At 36.4% G+C, this 19,564-nt stretch overlaps 1 protein-coding gene across 1 annotated transcript; it reads left to right on the forward strand.

Annotated features, from left to right (window-relative positions):
- The first annotated feature begins 2,918 nt into the window (after window positions 1-2,918).
- errfi1b (ERBB receptor feedback inhibitor 1b) lies at window positions 2,919-9,971 on the forward strand. Its single transcript, XM_026260243.1, has 4 exons — window positions 2,919-4,144; window positions 6,786-6,977; window positions 7,077-7,159; window positions 7,467-9,971. Exons 2-4 carry the CDS (start codon window positions 6,922-6,924, stop codon window positions 8,405-8,407), a joined length of 1,080 nt encoding a protein of 359 aa, XP_026116028.1. The 5' UTR covers window positions 2,919-4,144; window positions 6,786-6,921; the 3' UTR covers window positions 8,408-9,971.
- The last annotated feature ends 9,593 nt before the right edge of the window (window positions 9,972-19,564 follow it).

Here is a 19,564-nt window from a genome sequence, read left to right on the forward strand (position 1 = left end):
CTGGGAAATTGTGCGTGACTTGAGAATGAATGCCTTTGTATTTGTGTTACTGGAGCTCAGTGTTTGTGTGTGAGTGTTGGTCCCAGACTCCTCTTGAGAGTGGACGTTGTGATTTTGTGAGCTAGAGTACTTGAATGAAAGGGGGAATAGATACGCATTTTGCCTCATGTTTTTGTTATGTGTATAACACAACCACTTTATTGTATGAGCTGCTGCTTTGGTAGAAAAATACACATCTATACTTCCGTTTGCTCTTTTGTCCAGCTTGGGGTGGTTGATAGTGCCGCACTTTCACTCTCTGCAACTGCCCAACGTCACTCAAGGTCACATTAAAGTGATTCAGAGATGCTCCCATCAAGTTAACCTGCTCATTTCTTGAAGAAACTACTGTGTGGAGTTAAACTTCCTTTCCATTAAATATTAAAAGCCCAACAATATGTTTTTATATGTTAACAAGCAGTTTATGTAATTGGAGATTTGAGTGGTATGCATATTACATCCCAGCAACCTTTGCTCAATACACAGAACATGATGGAATGCAAATATTTCTAAATTAAACTTTAGGACTATTTGAATTTACAACTTGGTTATAATTTGTCTTATGACATATCCTAAAAGTGGGGATGTTTTCATCATGCATGAAATAACAATGTAACGAAATATTTCTTATGATTATCGGTGTTGAAAACAGTTGTGCTGCTTAATATTCTTAATCCAATATTTTTTTTTTTTTTTTTTTTTTGTGGAAACTGTGATACAGTATGTCTTTTTCAGGATTCTTTAATGATTGAAAATTTCAGAAGAACAACATTTAGTTCCTGTCACTTTCAGTAATTTATTGACCCCAAACTATTGAACATCTGTCTATGTATATAACAATATACAACCACAGTTCACAGACAAGGCAATGCATATCTGTTCTGTTTTAACTGTAAGAAACTTGCACTGACATATCTTAAAATATGTCAGTGCTATTGATTTGTCTCAAAATGCACCCTAGTAATATTTACTCTAAGGCACATTTATAAAAAATACTTAAATGTCCTAATTTAACTATGGCCTTATCCTGGCTTAACTAAGCCTTGTCTGTGAAACCAGACCAGAAGTCTCTCTATTCATTTAACAAAAAAAACTTTTATTATCCTATTCTGATATAAGTCCATCTAACGGCATTCTTGAATCTCTGTTATTTTATCTCCTTTCAATAGATTCTTTAGACTGCGTGAGATGCAGCAGTACATTGGTGCTAGTGACAGGGGCAAGCAAGCAAGCCTATGGAGTGAAGCTCACTAGTGCTCTTGGTTACAAAGACACTTACTCATAAGAAAAAAATGCAGCAGATGACCTGAGAATTCAAAAGAGAAAGCTACTCAACAGCCCTGTCAGGTTCCTCCACCTAAATTAATTCAGGCCGATGTAAAAGAGGTAAAAGTAATGGTTACAATATTTGACACACTACCAAACATTACTGCAACCAACACCTAAAACATTAACAGAAACAAAAATAAAAATGTAATTTTGCACATCTCATATGCAAAGATGAGCTCAAAGTGTTTTTGGATTCAGATTCAAATTTTATTATGTTATAAGATTTTTATTGATTTAGTATCCAAATGATTTTAGGCAGAGATCTCCTCCCATGCTATAATGTAATTTCCATTTGGTTGTTTTCTTCAGATGCCTCTAGAAAAAAAGACTATGTAATCAGGACAGAGGAAATGCTATCAGTTACCTACTTGTTCCTTTCCTTATTGCTCTCTAGTGAATTTGCAAGGAATTTTCAGGCTGCCATCATTCATGAGAACTCGGGCGGAACATCTAGAACAGAGAGTGAAAAGATATTTGTACGTCAAGGGAAGCACTCTGTGAATTGACAAAACATTCATAGAGAGCAGTCGTCCTAGTAAAACATTTGCATTGCAGTTTACACTGTGCATCAGATAAGCATGGCTAAAATAACAGTTACATCGGTTCATTTGGCATTTGGATGAATTTTGCATCAGGAGATGCAAAAGGTTCTGTAGAAGTCATTGTGGTTTTCAGAACTTGTATTCGCCTACCTGGGAGCACTTCATTTTGACCACACACCTACAGCTCATTCCCAGAAATGCCCAATATTCCAGATAAGCTGTTTCTCAAGAATAATTTTGTGGTTGTCATTAGGCCCCAGGGGTACCTGTTCATGGCTTTCACAGGAAGTTGTTTAAATCTCAAGGCTATGATACTGGATGCTTCTTAAAAAATATTATGTGATTGCAAATACAATACAATACAACCAGTAAAATTAAAATACTTTTAAGTAACTGAAAAACTTAAACTCAAACAAAAATTAGAAATGTTTCTTTGGCAAGTTACTAAAAAACAAGTCTTTGTACTGAAATGACTAAAACTGAATATAAATTAAGGCAGTTTAAAGCAAATAAGTGCATACCAAAATTGCTAAAACTTCAATTAAAATTAAAATATAAAAATAAAATCTGTTCAAAATATCAATAAATACAACCAATAGACCTAAAATAACATTGATTACAGCAAAGACTTTAACTATAGAGGTTATAGTATTTTCAGAGCATGTAGTGTTCCAGCTTATTACTGATTGCAATATATTTTTAGTTCCTTCCTGATCAATAAAACCATAATCATTTTCTGTTAATTAAGAAGATACCAAGATTGTGTGTCATTTTTATGATCGTGTTGAGTTGAGCAATCAGTTGAGAGAACAGGAAAGGTCACTGATCAAGTCTCCCTGTGGCCCCAGCCTCTCTCAACACTCATCACAGGCTTCAGGGACACAAAGAACACATCAAAATGCTGCTGAGCGGCAAGTTTCTCCACAATGATTTATAGTTTAAGCATTCATCTGTTAAGTTAGCATGCTATTTTTTTCAAAGAGTGTGATTGTGACGCGGTTTCCCTTATGCAATTTGTCAGAATTATTTATTCATACTATCCTTAGAGTGAATGAAATGTATGTCTGAGTCTGACGTTTTTATTCAGCCTTATTAATGGATTACGTGAAGCCGTCTTCTGTGACTAGAGTGGACGTGATTCATTACACGTTAGTAAAACCCTTTTCCTGTAATAGCCTCAGAGCTGGTTGCATTCTAGCTTTCTCCATGTGGAAGAAAGATCCAGCGGAAACGAGCAACTTCCACAGAAAGTTCCACCCTCTCACTCCCATTTTCTACGCCCACATGATATGACAGCTAGACCTGACCACTTGTATCTCCCTAATGCAGCCTGTGTATGTGGAAAGTTTAAAGGAACATCCTTACAGTGGTTTGGATTTGAGAAGTGTTGCCAGATCTTTCTGGGAAAACAAGTGATTGGTCTGACAGAACAATCTCACAATAAGTGACTTGCCTCACAAAAAGAAAGGTTTTTGCATATACTTCGTATTAATTTCTTAACATAACTGATCTGATTTTATTGATGAATTGCATCTTTCTGCAAAAAAAAAAAGTTCTTTCTTGAGTTATCTTGAAAATAATAATGTGTACAGTCCTTGTGTAAATGTGGAAACTAGTTAGTAGCTATTTCTCTTGCTCTTCTCACCTCGAACAGAAATGCTAAACATCTGGAGAAATTTCACACTAAATTATAACCGAGCTTCCATGTTGTGTTATGGGACTGTATTCTGGCCATGTTTGGGTTTTATTTAATAAACGAGCCATGGACATGGCAACACCGGATTTGAGACACCACAACACGCAACATAATGAGAATATAACTTAATTGCTAGCTCATCTCAATGATTTTATATAGCATTCGTATTATTAACATGCAAAACTGAATTAGAATTCGTACCATTTTTTCCATAAAAGATTTTATGTCAAATAACTCATATTCATTAGTTCATATGAACTGAAAACGTGTTTCGTCACAAGTCACACGAGGTTGCACAAAACGGCGCCTTTAAGACAGTGGGCGGTGCCTACGGTCTGACGTAGACAATCCTTATAAACAGTGTCCAGCTCAATGTTTTCCATGATGAAAGAGGAGAGTTGAGCGGCGGAGTGTTTTACTACACGTGAGTTTTGTTTAATACATCGTCGTTTTATTAAGATTCCCCGGGATTACTCACAGCACTCGTCGAAGTTGGATTGGATATTAAAGGGAGGAACAACTACGGAACAATTAACCTGTAAGTAGCTTGTGTTTTAGTTTCAAATGAATATGTAAAAAATGTTCAGTGCAATTCACAGTGTAACTTATGTGCAACTCCTATATTAGTTGTTCTTTGGACTGGAATATAATATGAGATGAGTCGCACCTGAGTCAGAAAGGGTTTGTCAGTGGGTGTGTTGAAATAGATGTAGATTATCCACATGCAATTTCATACTTTGCAATGTGCCCTACGTCACTCCTAAAAACTGTTTACAAGACCGCAACCAGCTGAGTACAATATGTCCTGTGTAGTAGTAGTCTAGTTTATAGTTTCCAACAGCTGTATGAACTCTTGCACATCTGTTATGAATTGACGTCGTGTTGGCGAGGGCGCCTGACATCCTCGTGCCTCCAGCTGATTCTGCTTTTCTGTAACCTATTTTTGTTTTATTTACTTGCATTATGAAACCTCGCCAGCAATGCACAACGGAAAAAAATGTATCAAATTATCACTGCATATACCATAATTCATAACTAGCTGTACATCTAGTCACAGTACCCACTATTAGATGTGCTTCTGTTTTGTTTAGGTGTTTATCTTTTAGTTTGTCATGTAGGCCTAGTGATTTAGAGGGGATTGGGATCTTTTTAATTAAGCGGGAGTGTCTGATGGGTGTTAATTATATATTATTGCATATCATGTAATTATATAATTAAAGGAAAGGATTAAGGTGAAGTATGGTGATGTTTCAGAATAACTCAGTGGAAAAAAAAAAAGTGTAGATACAGTCATGAGCAAAAGTTTTGGTAGCGACATAAATTGTGTTTTGCAAAATTAGCTGCTTTTGTAGATTTATTTTTCCATGTTTCTATGGTATACTCAAAAACAATGATAAGCATATACGTTTTTAAAGGCTTTTATTTGCACAAAAAAAAAAAAAAGTAAAGTGTTGACCTTTCTTCATAACGTCTACAATTTGCTCAGTATCAGATTCTGGGCCAAATCCTGACTGATGGCGATCCGTTCTTGCCTTAGTTCTCGGAGTTGATCACAATCTGTGCACTTCTGCTTGTCCACTTCTTCTCCTGCTTCATGACATGGTGCTCCATTTATGCAGAAAAATGCACTGATCATCACCAAATTGATCATGGATCAGTGGAAGAAGTCACTCTTGCAGGACTTTGATACCATTCTTTATTCATGGCAGTGTTTTGGGCAGAATTTTGAGTGCCCACTCCTTGTTTGAAAAGCAACTCCACACATGGATGGTCTCAGGATGCTTCACTGTTGACAACACCGGACTCACACCAACCTGCTATCAATCTTGAGCAAACTCTGCACTGCTGGTGACACGATTCTGACCCCTCAGGAGGAGATGCTCCTGGCACTTGCTGGACACTCTGGGACGTCCTTAAGACTTCACTGCAGTCATACTTTTCTCCTTGAAGTTATTGATGATCCAGTAAATTGTCTTTCAGGTGCAGTATTCTTTGTAGCAATTTTCTTGCACGTGAGGCCATTTTGTGATGATGGCTGCAGTGTTTCTTTGCAAGTAACCATTGCTAACAAGAACACAATGACTGGAAGCGCTTCTTACCTCCTTTTCATATCTCAAAATAGGAATGAAAAATTATAGGCTTTTATTTTAGCCTAAAGTTGTGGAAGAAAGAAAAATTTAAATCATAACTTTCTGTAAAACAGTTGTTGTTTCCACCGAGAGAGAAAAAAAAGGTTTTGTCCAAGTGGGGCTTTGTAGTGAAAGCTTAATTTTGTGTAATTTGCCCCACTGTACTATATGGCATTGCAGATGCTATTCCTCTGAGAAGTGGATCAGAACGTTCTCTTTGGCTGCTGTCCCAGGCCCCCTGGTGACGTCCTACCTCAAACCTCTTTCATGCCTTTATGGCAGAGCTTTATCCTCCTGGAGAAGAACTGACTGATGTTGAAAATGCACAGGCACTCTCCCCCACACAAACGCACAAAGAACCATTTATGCTTTAGCGTCACATCTGCATTGAGGTCTTTACTGGGAGAATTGACGATTGTTAGTTTCTGTCTTTCACCGTTCTGACCGAGGCAGAGCATGTGATAAGTTGCATAATGGAGCCTGCATGGGTATTTCATTGATTGCATTTGGACTTGTGCTTGAGCATTCCAGCACATTTCCCACTGAATGGATTTGTTTTCTTAGTACAGATGCTTTATTGTGTTTTGCTGTGATGTCTTCAAGAACTAGTGTTGCATCACCACAGCTTCTTATGTTATATCGGCTTGCCTGTCTGTTTTAAACCATGGAAAAACTGGAAAAAATATTTTTTTTTAAGGCAAATGTGGCTTTTGCAAGACAAATCAATTTCTTCAAAGAACATTTTTTTTCTTCCTGTTTAAATGGGTAATTTAGAGTTGGAGTCTTCAGTATCACACGATCGTTCAGAAATCATTCCAATATATTCTGATTTGGTGCTTAACAATAATTTTTTTTATATCAGTGTTGAAAACATTTGTGATGCTTAAAATCTTTGTGTAAACATGGTAATTTTTTAAGTAATAACAGTGTTTATTTGAAATCACTTTTGATTGATTTAGTGTTTAAGTTTAAGACTAAACTTTTGCTTTAGTGTTTTCTGTTGTCCTCTATATTCATACAACTTTTTTTTTTCTCTTCTTCTTCATACAGTTTCTCCCATTGTTGTTGGAAAAGTGAAGTGTACAAAGCGTGTCTTTGTTACCCATAGTTGGATTATGAGTTCTGCAGGTTTAAGGAAGGTGGAGACCCTCACAGGCCTGAACTAGCCTCCACTCTCTTAAACATTATGGCCTCAGGCCAGCCACACTGGGATCAACACCATGACCATGACACCATGGATAAGTGAGTGTAAATGCAATCCTCCGTTCAACCAACTGTATTATGGGGGATCTACTTCTCCAGTCACCAGAATTGATGCCTTCCATTTTTGTCTTTTTGTAGGCTGTTTTATGGATTTGGTTCGGAGTCCATGGACCACAGCTTGAGAATGTATCAACAGAACTCTGCAAATCTGGGCTTTGAAAGTAAGTTGAGTGCTTGATATTGAATTTTATCAACTATATCACAATCTGGTCACCCTCTGTTCTTGAAGCCTGTTGCGGATGTTTCTCAGGAAGCGCAGAAGGTTATAGGAAATGTACGATTGTCATTTGCTCTGCTGATAAGTGAATCCTTTGATAAACTCCCTATGTTGAGACTGACACTATCTAAGGAGATAGAGCCATTGAAAAATAACTTGAATGAGGTTTATGACCGCATTCAGTGTGTACGTCATGTTAGAGGGTTTGGGCTCAAATCCTAATTTTCTTTTCTCTGTATTTTACTTCACAGGAAGGACGTCTGGCTCTTGTTCTCCTCAATGTCTATCTCCCAGGACTCCCAATCCTACACAGCTGCTGTTTTCCTCTCAGTGTCACCCAGCTGCGGGAGACCAGGTGGTTCCATCCTTAGAGAAACTGTCTGTTTATGAACACATACCCCCTTGTTCACCCAGGAGAATAACTAAGCCCCTCCCACCCCTCCCGGACATAGGTGACCTGTCCTCTGATGAAGCAGAAGACAACGAGGTGGAGTTTTTTTCCAGCACCTCTGAGAGCCAGAGTTTAGTGCCTAAAACCTCGTCTTTCCAGCAAGGCTTACAGGGGAGGCGCAGTTTTCGAGGAAACGGTCAGATAAACTTTGCATATCATGAAGGGTTTCAAGAACATCAATGCGGGGTGAAGCCTCAGTGGGAGCAGACAGTAACCCAGAACCAAGACAGACCCCAGCGCCAGCTGCATCGCTCCTATTCCGGCCCTGCAGGATCCTTAAAGGGCGCAAACTTCAGGCCATTCAGCCTTCACCATTCTCCGCATAGCCACCCACAGGAGAAACCCGAAGTCCCGCCTCGCATCCCAATCCGTCCTCGCTTCAGTGAGAGCGCGGACAGCAGGCGGCTGTCAACTGATGACTTCGATGCGGACAAACCTCCCAAAGTGCAGCCCAGGGAGCCCAACCCTCAGGTCATACCATGTACCATTAGTCCAAAAAGTCTCCCGATTTACATCAATGGGGTAATGCCTCCTACTCGAAGCTTTGCTCCCTATCCGGAGTATGTCAGTAAGGCTCAATACAAGCAGAGCTGTGAGGGCTTGCCGGCTCCTCGTAGCCCCTGTATTCTACCAATCATGGAAAATGGGAAGCAAGTCAGCAGTACCCATTACTTCCTCCTCCCACATCGGCCCGAGTACTTGGACAAGTTTGAGAGGTTTTTCAAAGAATCAGACTTCTAGTGGTTATTAGTGATTGAGTGTTTAGAAACTGAAGTTGTTTGCATGTTTAAAGTGGAAATATGGAAGTCTGGATATGAACTGATATGTGGTTTGACTGAACCGATTCATCAGTGTTATGAATTACTGGTCTGTTTAGGGATTGGATAAGTGTGTCTTTGGACTACACACACAAAGTATTGGTTTACCACTGCTGGAAACTGCAGAACAACTCTGAAAGTGACTTATTTGTAGGGACGCATGATTAATCGAAATGAAACTAAAGTTGCGATTTTGACTTGGAAAAAATAATGTTACAGTCTCCCTGTGGTTTTCTGTGGTTTTCTGCCAAAATAAAAGGTAGGTTGTATAGCGGTTGAAATTAAGACAATTAGTACCATAATTTGGTTTAAGTTGTTCTTTAAAACAACAACAAAAAAAATAGTAATATATTCTATTTTACAGTGAACTATTACAATAGTAATATTTCCTGCTTGTATTATTGGTCTTATTATTTAGTCATATTGATAAGTACAACAAACCTGCAGCTTTTTTAAATTATCATTCTTTTTATTATTTTTTTAATTGTGTTGACCTATTTATTGATTTCCTTGCTGTATTGTTAAATTCGAGTGTGCAGTATCCTTTTATGAAGGAATGGGATGAACTGTTGCACTGTTAACACTGTGTAACCAGAGTATAAGCTGGTTTTATTTTGCCTTCTCTGAAACATGCAATGGTATAGATGATTTGGTTTTTTTTTTTGTTTTTTTTAAGATATTATGCACCAACAGTATACATTCAGATTTTGCTGAAAAATAACTGAGTAAAAGAATAGTATTAGCAATAACTGAATAATAAACAGCTGCTGGCTTTTTTTTTAATGTCATTTCATGCCATGTTATTTACACCAATAAGAAGTGTGGTGTTCAAAACTGTCAGTACTAATGTAGTGGCATAAATGGAAATGACTTGGCCCATGGGTTTGTATTATAGTCTTCAAGTGAAGCATGCATTTTGCTTTCTTTTTTGACCATTCAAGATTTGACAAAAAATATAAAAAAATAAAGACTGGCTAATAAATTTTTTTTAAAAGACTGGCATTTCTAGTCGCATTTAGCTAAGTGCAAACAGACTAATTTGTGTTAAAGCATTTTTTCCTTCGGTCATGTCTGTTACAAAGGCAGAAATGCCACTGCCTTGCCGTTTGGTGTCCAAATGTGGGACACTTGGTTTTATTGGGTAGTTGGTGAACTTGCATCTTTAAGCTATTTACCATGAAGTTATAAAAGCCTAAAACTGATCCTGGCCTTGAGCTGCATGCGTTTCGTACCAAACATTGAGCACACTTGTTTTCTTTGATTAGACTTTTAATAATCTCGACATTATCAGACCTGTAACTGTTTATGTTTGTGTGAGCTACTTCTGTTTTGTCCATTCAACAAAATGACTTGGATATTTTCTGTGTGAAGGCTCATGTTAATGTACTTTGTTTCATCTGCTGAGGAAACATGCACTTCTGAAATGTACAGTATTGGTGTAGTTTTTCACACCAGACTATTTAAATAAAGTAACTTATTTATACAGATTTCTTGAATTATTTTATTTGCAGTGTGTTGAATTTCTCATATCATATTCTCGTTTTACATGAAATGATCACGACAAACCTTGTCATATCAAAGGCTAAACCCTAAGATAACACCCCTTCTCTCTCTCTCTCTCTATGATCGGGATGATTAAGATTTTTTATTTCTGTTCAAGCTAGTCAAGTCAAGTCTGGCTTATCAGTATGGAGGATTTGCTGATAGGTGATATCAGCTTTATTGTGAATGCTGTCTTTATCTCTGTACTGTTTGCTCAAAGCTGTGATAATGAGGGGACTGTTAAGCTTGTAAAACTAAAGCCTGAGTCACTTCCTTTAAAATACGATCACATCAGTGTGCGAAATGTTACAGGAAAGTGGAATATTTCTAAAGTAAGCAGCCCTAAGCGAGTCACCGCTGGCGTCTATGGTTTCTGGTGTGGAATCCAAACCTACTGTTATTTCCCTTCATGTAGCTATTCCAGTCATGCGTATTACCACATAACTACCAAAGGAAGCAAAAAGTCCATTAATCTTATTTATCCCATAAGATCAGCCATTTGTAAATTGTATGGGTCTGGCTTCCGGTGTCATCAGGTTCCAGCTTTTTTTAGCTTAACAAAACAGCTAAGTTTGCGGCTTGGTATTGCAAACTGGTGTGCCTTCCATATAATTTCAATGCATTATCTTAATTATGTACACACTGTCTTGTAGTGCAAATAATTTTAACGTTTACTGCACTGTGTCTTCTCGTTATTTCCCAACAGCGGCTAATAAACCGGAAGTCTCGCACATTCACTGAAAACGGTTTACTTGTGCGTTGAAAAATAAGGTGGATATGTACATGAATTTTGCTGTTAATCAGCAATAACAGTCTTTGTTTAAGTAATTACTAAAACGGATTAATATGACAATTAAATGTTATCATTTTAAAGCATGTTGCGCCATCTACAGCTTTTTAGTAATAAAGCGGTTAGAATTCTTGGGATTCTTATTGAAAAGTGTCGAGTAGCGCCATCTCTTGTTCTAACGTAATGTGTGCAGAAGCTTAAAATTATTTCAAATTGTGGTGCATCTCCCCCGCTAGGTGTCAGCACATACATATACCTGAGTGCACCATTAGATGTTTGTGTTCGTCCTGCAGGTGCACGTGTTTGACACCCAAGGCTACTTGAGGCTTGTTCGACTTCATGCAGTTTTGCGCAAACCGATCGTCGGCTGACTTGAAGCAGTGCATGCCGGTTAGAAATTTTGTCCGACTTGATACAGCGCTGACGCCACGTGACTGTAACGTGTGCCATCAAAGTACCACGAGAGCGATTCGAGAGTAGCCGGAGAACTCAGCCAGCGCAGCTTCTGAAGAGCGGCTGCACAGGTTCTGATGACGACACAACTGATCCACGATTGGCTGGATTCACTGATGACACCGATGACGTGCGTTTCAAGTTTATTTCGAGTCGGCTTCAGTTTCAGAAATTCTCATATGGACTTTTAAAACAGTTCAATACGTTTTTATGTCGTCTTCATCTTATAAATCATATTTATTAAATACTATTTTACTGTATTTACTTTATTGTTAATAAGTGTTGTGTTTATGGGACTATGGATTTAGAGGAACAAACTGCAACACTGCAGTTTGGGGTGGGTGAAGGAAGGATCACACATTCTTTTTATTGAGGAACAGAATATTTTCTGTGTTGGGGCTTAGACGATTCCTCCTTTTGGACAGAACCTCTCCAGCCTATGTTTATTTTGCATGACTTTCTTTTTTATACAGACCTTTTACAGTAATCAGCAGCATAACCTATTCAAATGAACATAAAATGTTAATCTTAAAAACATACAATCTAATGTGGTCATAAATGTATGCTCCTATACAAATGATACAAAATTTCACATAGTTTGTCTAAATCACAATACAAATCCAACAGAATTGTGCTTTTCTCTATATGAAAATCAGTGGTGTTATGTTTAAAATGTTAAAAAGAGCTCAGCAGGAGGGTACTGTAAATCTTGTTGCTGAAACCTTCTTAGAAAACACATACCCACCAGGGAATTTTTTTCATAGGTTACTTTTACCATTTTGTATTAGCAGAAACACCCATGTCATTCTGCTAAAGTATATAACCAATATGCTATCTTGTTTCGGAAGACACCCTTCCAAAACACCACTTATACACACATCTTAAACGCGATCAAGTAAGCAAACGCTACGTGATCTGCCATGACTGACGTAATTGCAGCAAACTACGGGAGCCACAACGTGTCCGGCTTCATATCTCCGTTTGCAGCTCCTCCCCACCTGCACGCGGCTACTCTCGCCGATCGGTTGCATCCAGCCGCAGCCGATGTCGAACACACCTTTGGGTTACAAGCCTTTAGAGGACATGCGGTAATTCTACGAAGCACTTGTAGTGCTTTTAAAAACGTCACACTGAGTGTACACCACAGACACAGATAAGGTAGGAAGAACCGGGGGCCTGTACCATGGTGGTAGCTGAACAAATTCAGAGTTACAGGATTAGTTTTGAGTTGACAAAACCAAACCTCTCCAATCCGGCTTTGTTGGTACCATGATGCTGTTCATCAACTTTGTCAATTCAGGCTTTGATCCTGAGTTTGTGGAGCGCATGCACATGAATCTGTGACATCACTGGCGAACAGCCAATCACGAGCCTTGCAACACAAAGCAAGTTTGATTTACTTCTTGCGAGAGACCCAGCGAGATTCAAAACTAAAGGTTAAAGGTTTTGCTAAAGGTTAAGAGATTAAAGAATATGACAAATTTAAATGGCACATGAAAAATGCAGGAGGACTAATAAAATAAATGATCTTGCTCCATCAGTGTAGTCACAAGTGGAACTTGTTAACTTAGTTTATACATTTGAAAATATATAGTGATAGAGACTTGAATAAGTGATTTGTAATTTTTAAAATAGTTCAATCTTTTGATACTACAGCTTATTTATATTACATGATCTGTATACATTAATATTTATTTAAAATAATTTATAATAACTCTTAAACTAAAATTGATTGTGTGTAAGAGATAAATAATAATATGAATCACAATAATTATATAAATCATAAAATCACTCAGTTATTATCATTAATTCGTCACTTTTTTTAAGCATAAGTGACCTTTAATTTGGAGCAAGATAAACTGGAGTGACTTTGTGTCAGACATGTGTCACTTCTTTCACATCTGATTGGTTCACCTTCAGTCTGAGATCTTGAATCCAGAACATAACCTGCCCCGGAGCAGGTTAGCCGTGCAGCATAAGATACTATGGCAACGAACACAGATTAAAGCCGAGCTACTTTCATAGTACCTAAAACCCAGGGTTGGCGGAAACTAAGCTGAAACATAGCTGGCTAGCCACCTAATCCAGCTTCATGGTACAGGCCCCGGGGCTAGTTGTCACACTGGAAAGTTATGTATGAGTGTTTACATAACTGTTGACTTGAATCTCACATACATAGATGTGTTTTTCTCTATAGCAAAGTTCTTAGCATGGTCGACAGCATGTTTGTTTGTTTGTTTTTAGTTGTAGGAAATGTCTTAAAGTAGAATATTTTTGGGAATAAATTGTACAAGGCCTTGAAATGCACACACATAAACACACAACTCTCAAACAACACGTTATATATTCTAAAGAATAATAATATTAATAGTAATAATAATAATAATAATAATAATAATAATAATAATAATGTTATTTAGAATTATAAGATTAACATTTTGGAAAAAATACATATATTTGGCAATCACTGCCAAACTCAAAAGTTGTGCCCTGTTACTTAATCCTAAATTCAATGATTTCAGTCCATTTTAATATCATAAGTGATGCAGGCTAAATGATAAAGAGATTTAAAAAAATAAATAAATAATTATGTAGTGAATGTAAAATACATTTACATAGACTTGTATCTCAAATCCAAAGGGTGTGCCTTGTTACTTGTTTCTGGAACAAAATTTAGATGGTGGTTTTAGCCACAGAACTTGAATACAATAGAACACATACTATTGAAAATGTAACCAATACATGAATTAGTTTAAAATATATACAATATTCCATCTCAACTTCAAAGGATGCCTTGTTACAGATTTCTTGAAAAACACTTTGCAGTTGATTTCATTGTCAAAAGAGATGACATTCAAGAATTGCTTGAGAAGCCAGTCTTCTATTTCAACTTTAAAAGGTGTGTCTGGTTTCTGATTTCTAAATGAATATTTTAATTCAGGTTTTACTCTAATATGTGATTCAGGACACATGCTATTGAATTAAATTCAAAGCATTCCAACATCATTTTCAGATAAGACATTTTTTAAAATAAAATTATACTTATCCACTAAGTTTATTTAATTATTTATTGTTATTTTATTGCAGCAGCAGAATATCTGTCTAATATCAAACATCAAACTTTATCTGAGTAGAAATATTTCCGTGACATCTTTCTCTGTTATATTTCCTCCTCATTCACCTCATGCCCACTTGTGTGTACAATCACATATATTTATGTAGTTGGGGTTAATATGTATTATTAAAGCCATAATTGTTTATTTTACTAATATTCAGTAATGTTTAGAAACATTCACCGCTACATCAACAACTTGCTATTTCTATGAAAAAAACACGTCGAGGCCTCTGTGCATATTAGATTATTTTCTTTATCCAGTAGATGGCGGTAAAACATTTTTTTTTTACATTTTAAACTCTCATGCTGTTTTGTAGAAAGTAGACCGTAATCAACAAATTAGAATACTTCATAAGACCAATTTAAAAAAACGCATTTTTGGTGGATTGTTGGCCTTCTGGAAAGTGTTAATTTACTGTAGGCTACATGTACTCAGTACTTGGTAGGGGCTTCCTTTTGCTTTAATTACTCCCTCAATTCAGTTTGGCATGGAGGTGATCTGTTTGTGGCACTGCTGAGGTGGTCTGGAAGCCCAGGTTTCTTTGACAGTGGCCTTCAGCTAATCTGCATTTTTTTGGCCTCGTTTCTCATTTTCCTCTTGACAATACCCCATAGATTCTCTCTGGGGTTCAGGTCTGGTTTGTTTACTGGCCAGTCAAACACACCAACACCATGGTCATTTAACCAACTTTTGGTGCTTTTGGCAGTGTGGACAGGTGCCAAATCCTGCTGGAAAATTAAATCAACATCTACAAAAAGCTGGTCAGCAGAAGGAAGCATGAAGTGCTAGTGAACCAAACTTTTGAAGAGAGAGACCATTTTGAAGGCTCAGGAAACCTTTGCATGTCTTTTGAGTTGATTAGTTGATTGGCATGTCACCATATTCTAATTTGTTGAGATAGTGAATTAGTGAGTTTTTGTTAAATGTGAGCGAAATCATCACAATTAAAATAACCAAAGACTTAAACTACTTAAGTCTGTGAGCATTGAACTTATTTAATAAAAAAGTTTCACAATTTAAGTTGAATTACTGAAATAAATGAACTTTTCTAATTTATTGAGATGCACCTGTAAGAAACCTTTCCCCAGTAAGTGTTTTAACACATTTTCTTTTTTAACCCATATCAGTCTGTTACAAATGAGGGCGATAATCGAGTAGCTGCTGGAAAATGAAATTGTGCTACAACTGAAACTAGAAAGCTTAGAAGCCAACAGTAATCTTCAGCCACCACTTGCTAATCCACTGGGTAATTATTTGTGAAATATACTAGCAATTTCTGAATGAAATTGTGTAAAAAACATTTTTTGAGCTAATTTCTAAATTGGTAAAACTGATGTTGTTAAAAAATCTGACTTAAAACAGTTTAATCGCCATCAATTTAACTTAATTATAGCTATGTCTCCATGCAAATTCCACCATAAATACAAACTCTGTTCATTTATAATTTTTTATGCTTAAAAAGTTAGTTCTCCCAAAAATCTGTCATCATTACTCAACATTATTTTGTTCCAATCGGACATATTTCACCTGTGAAACGCAAAAGATGATATTTGTGAGGTTACCAATAGCCTCCATTGTAGGGCAAAAAATGTAAATATAATTTTTTGTTCCACTGCAAGGAAAAAAATCATGCAGGTTAGGATGACATGAGGGTGGCTACATTTTTGGGTGCACCGTCACTTTAAGGTACAGACAATGTCAAGGCCATGTGTCATACATTTACATGATTTTTTATAAAAAAGACTAATAGTTTTAAATGTCAATCATTTTATTCCTGTAAAATATTTCTACATCTGATTAGCTGAAAACTGACATTAAAACATTCACGTAAAGCAAAGTCAATGCATGCATTAAAGCTCCAACTAAAGACTGAAGATGATATTCAACCATACAACGTCATTATCATGCATTCTGTTTGTGTGTGAAAAATCTGCAAATGAATAGAGACTTCAGATAATTATTTAGCAAACAAAATGCATCTTGCATGGTGGATCTGCGGTTCATGATCAAGAAAATGCAGACATTGATCCGGAGGTGGCTCAGCCCCACATGAAGGTCTCATGCTCTTCTGGATTCCAAGGCTGTCTGTTCCAGTCATAATCATCTATGAACAAACAACTTAGAGATGCTGGGATGACCTGATAACACTTTGAAAAGCACAAAAATACACCACCATACTAAATTAGCTGTGTACAGCACTTTCAGAACTAAAGATGTGTTTAGTTGGCTGGTCACAAAAGTAAGTATTGGTCACAGACTATCCTGCCCCATGTGATAATCTCAAAGAGAAATATCTCACAATTATAATTATTAAAGGTTAGCCAAAATGTAAGTAAAGAACCTTGACTGTATATATATATTTTCAGTCTGATATCTCAAAATGAACTTCTTAAGGTTCTTTCAATACTGTAAAATATTTATTTATTTAAAAATCTTGACTGATATCTTACAATTATTTCTAAGGGTTAGCCTGTTCAAAATTGTAAAATTTTGTACAAAATAAATGGTGGTATATTCATATATAAATAGTGTCTACCATCTCTAAAATAAGAACTAAGGCCTTCTTGAGTTTAAAGGAATTTGGAAAAAATGTATTCTTCAATTTGATTATCATTTGAGCTAACGTTTGTGTTTCAGTGTTTTGCTGTAACCTCCATGCCACTGGACAGTGAATGACAACAAATTGAGACAAATTTTGCAGAGTAATTTGATTTGATTCATTCTTGATGCATACCAACTCATTCCTAATTAGGGTAAAAATGGGGATTAAATCAATGTTTAGGCTTTCTAGAAATATTGGTATAGTTTAACAATTCCTTTTTTCTTTTTTCTTTACTGGCAGAATGTTATGTGGCCGAGTTTACTCTGAGCTCTACATGTCCAATCAGAAAAAGGACAATAAAAAATGACTTCATATGAAATTATTAGATTAAACATCAAAATGTAAGTCTTGGCGTTTAAGAAAGGAACTTATGTGGTAAAGCTGATTAGGTTGTGTATTTCTTTCAGTCAAAGTTTTAGGGTTACCAGCAGGAACTGACAAGTCATTTGATAAAACTTGGACCCTAGAATATCATGCATCCTTTCATGCACTCATTTTTTCATAACTCTTCATGAGACATTTTTAAAAGAGTAAGTACACACGCACGGGGCAAAAGTCACAGTTAAGGAGAGCCACAAGGGGCATCAAATGATTCTCTTCATGCACTAGTCTTTCAGATTGATTTAGTGAAACCAATTGGGGCAGCATGTAAAATCAGGGATGTTACTTTCATCTACATGAAACAGACCTCTTTCTTCTGGGAAGGTCCAGACAAACTGATTATGGCAAAAACAACCAGCCTATCACATGCTGATAAACCTTGAGACATGTCTTGTTAGAGGAGGTTACCTCACGCTCGTGCTACTGAATGGTCCGCTCAGCCCTATAGATTACCCTCATCACTCTGCTAAACATAGAAGAGATTCAGATGATGCTGTATCATAACATTTTTGTATTTAATTGAGCCAATTTGGGTCAATCATGGGATGCTCAATTTGTTTGTTTGTCATACCAGTTAATTTATTCAAAAATACATACAAAATTCAAGTCTCCTCTATGATGATACTTAAACATTTTTTCCAGCATGTTTGTAATTTCTGAATTTGAATATTTTTTTCTATTTTGACTGTCTAGGTCAATAAGACTCTGAACATATCAGATAATTTAACCTTTTTATGAAAACTCAAGGTTAGTGCAGGTGGTAAAATGTCATGTGGTATAACCAAAAAGCTTTTTGATATTTATGAAATAATGATATTTGCAAAGAGACTTGAAAATAATGATCCAGATGTGATCACTGTAACATTGATTAAAGGTGTGAGGATGTTTTTCACTGATGGTTAGACCACATGACATTTTAAAACTTGAAATGAAATCAGAATAAAAAAAAGAATGAATCCCACAATAATATGTAATCAAAATATAATATATAATATCATATAAAAAATAAGTTTATTTATTTGCTTTAATCAATTTTTGGATATGTTTGCAAGTACTGATGTTGTGTGGGATTCAACTGGTGACTGATTGCTTGAAAATAGTATAAAAGGTTTTTTTATGACAATAATTTTTTTTTTTTTGTAGGTTGTTTTATCGATGTGGTGTTGGCCATGACAGTGCCTGATTCTTTACATTTTTTTCCCTCAGAGTACAATAAAATTTTTCCTTGACCCAAATAACTTGTCACAATTGCATATTTAATAATATGGCTTGCAGAATTTTGAATTAATTCAAAATGTGTCAAATGCCTGTATAATATTCTGATTCTCATTTCTTGTTCATCTAGGGTCAATACATGATCCTATTCTCCAGGTTATAAGTGACAAAATGATTGCAAATCAGCTCAGTTATAGAAATGCCTGCCCATGGCCCCTAGTTTGTATGTAGTAAGTAGTTAATAGTCTCAGTGTATTCAGGTTTAAGGGAGAAAGAAACACACCACGCAGCATGACCTTCTTGGTCACGACCTATTGATGCATACACATGTCTTCACAGCACTCACCAGCACATCAAAGAGTACGATCAAGGGGAGGTATCGTGTGAGAGGATGAGACACAAGAGCTCATAGTGCAGTGGTTTGGTGCTCCTTGACATGATCACATGCTTGGCATATGGAGGCATCCCCAGAGTCTTCATGGTGCATTTTATGTCTGAATAAAAGATGGGAGAAGAAAGACTAATATATCTGTCTTTGGACCAAACTTTAAATTCCATTATTTTATTGTGAGATTTGTGAGTTTTCAACTGAACCTGCAAGGGAATAACAGTGCTGTAACAAATAGAGTGTAACTTTAGGATTTTTTGAATTTTTATGAAAATTTTTATTGAATTAAATTTATGGATGCATTCTTTGTTTATAGTTGTGATTGGGCACCAGGGTCATTTTATCAGATCCTTCCACTTCACCGATAGCTTGATTCAACAGTAATCTGCAGTTTTTATTGACCGACTAACTGATGTGCTAGTGACAGAATATTACTCTGAAAATTACTATATTATTTTAAAGACTTTTTCTTGTGTTTTACCTTTTTTTTTCCTGAAATATGTTTTATGGTTTACATTATCATTAACAAGCTCTCTTATGCTCACCAAGATTGCATTTACACGGTAAAAAGTGTTATTGTGAAATATTTAATA

Source organism: Carassius auratus, unplaced genomic scaffold (assembly GCF_003368295.1).
Source record: "Carassius auratus strain Wakin unplaced genomic scaffold, ASM336829v1 scaf_tig00215416, whole genome shotgun sequence".
In the NCBI taxonomy this organism is placed as follows: domain Eukaryota; kingdom Metazoa; phylum Chordata; class Actinopteri; order Cypriniformes; family Cyprinidae; genus Carassius; species Carassius auratus.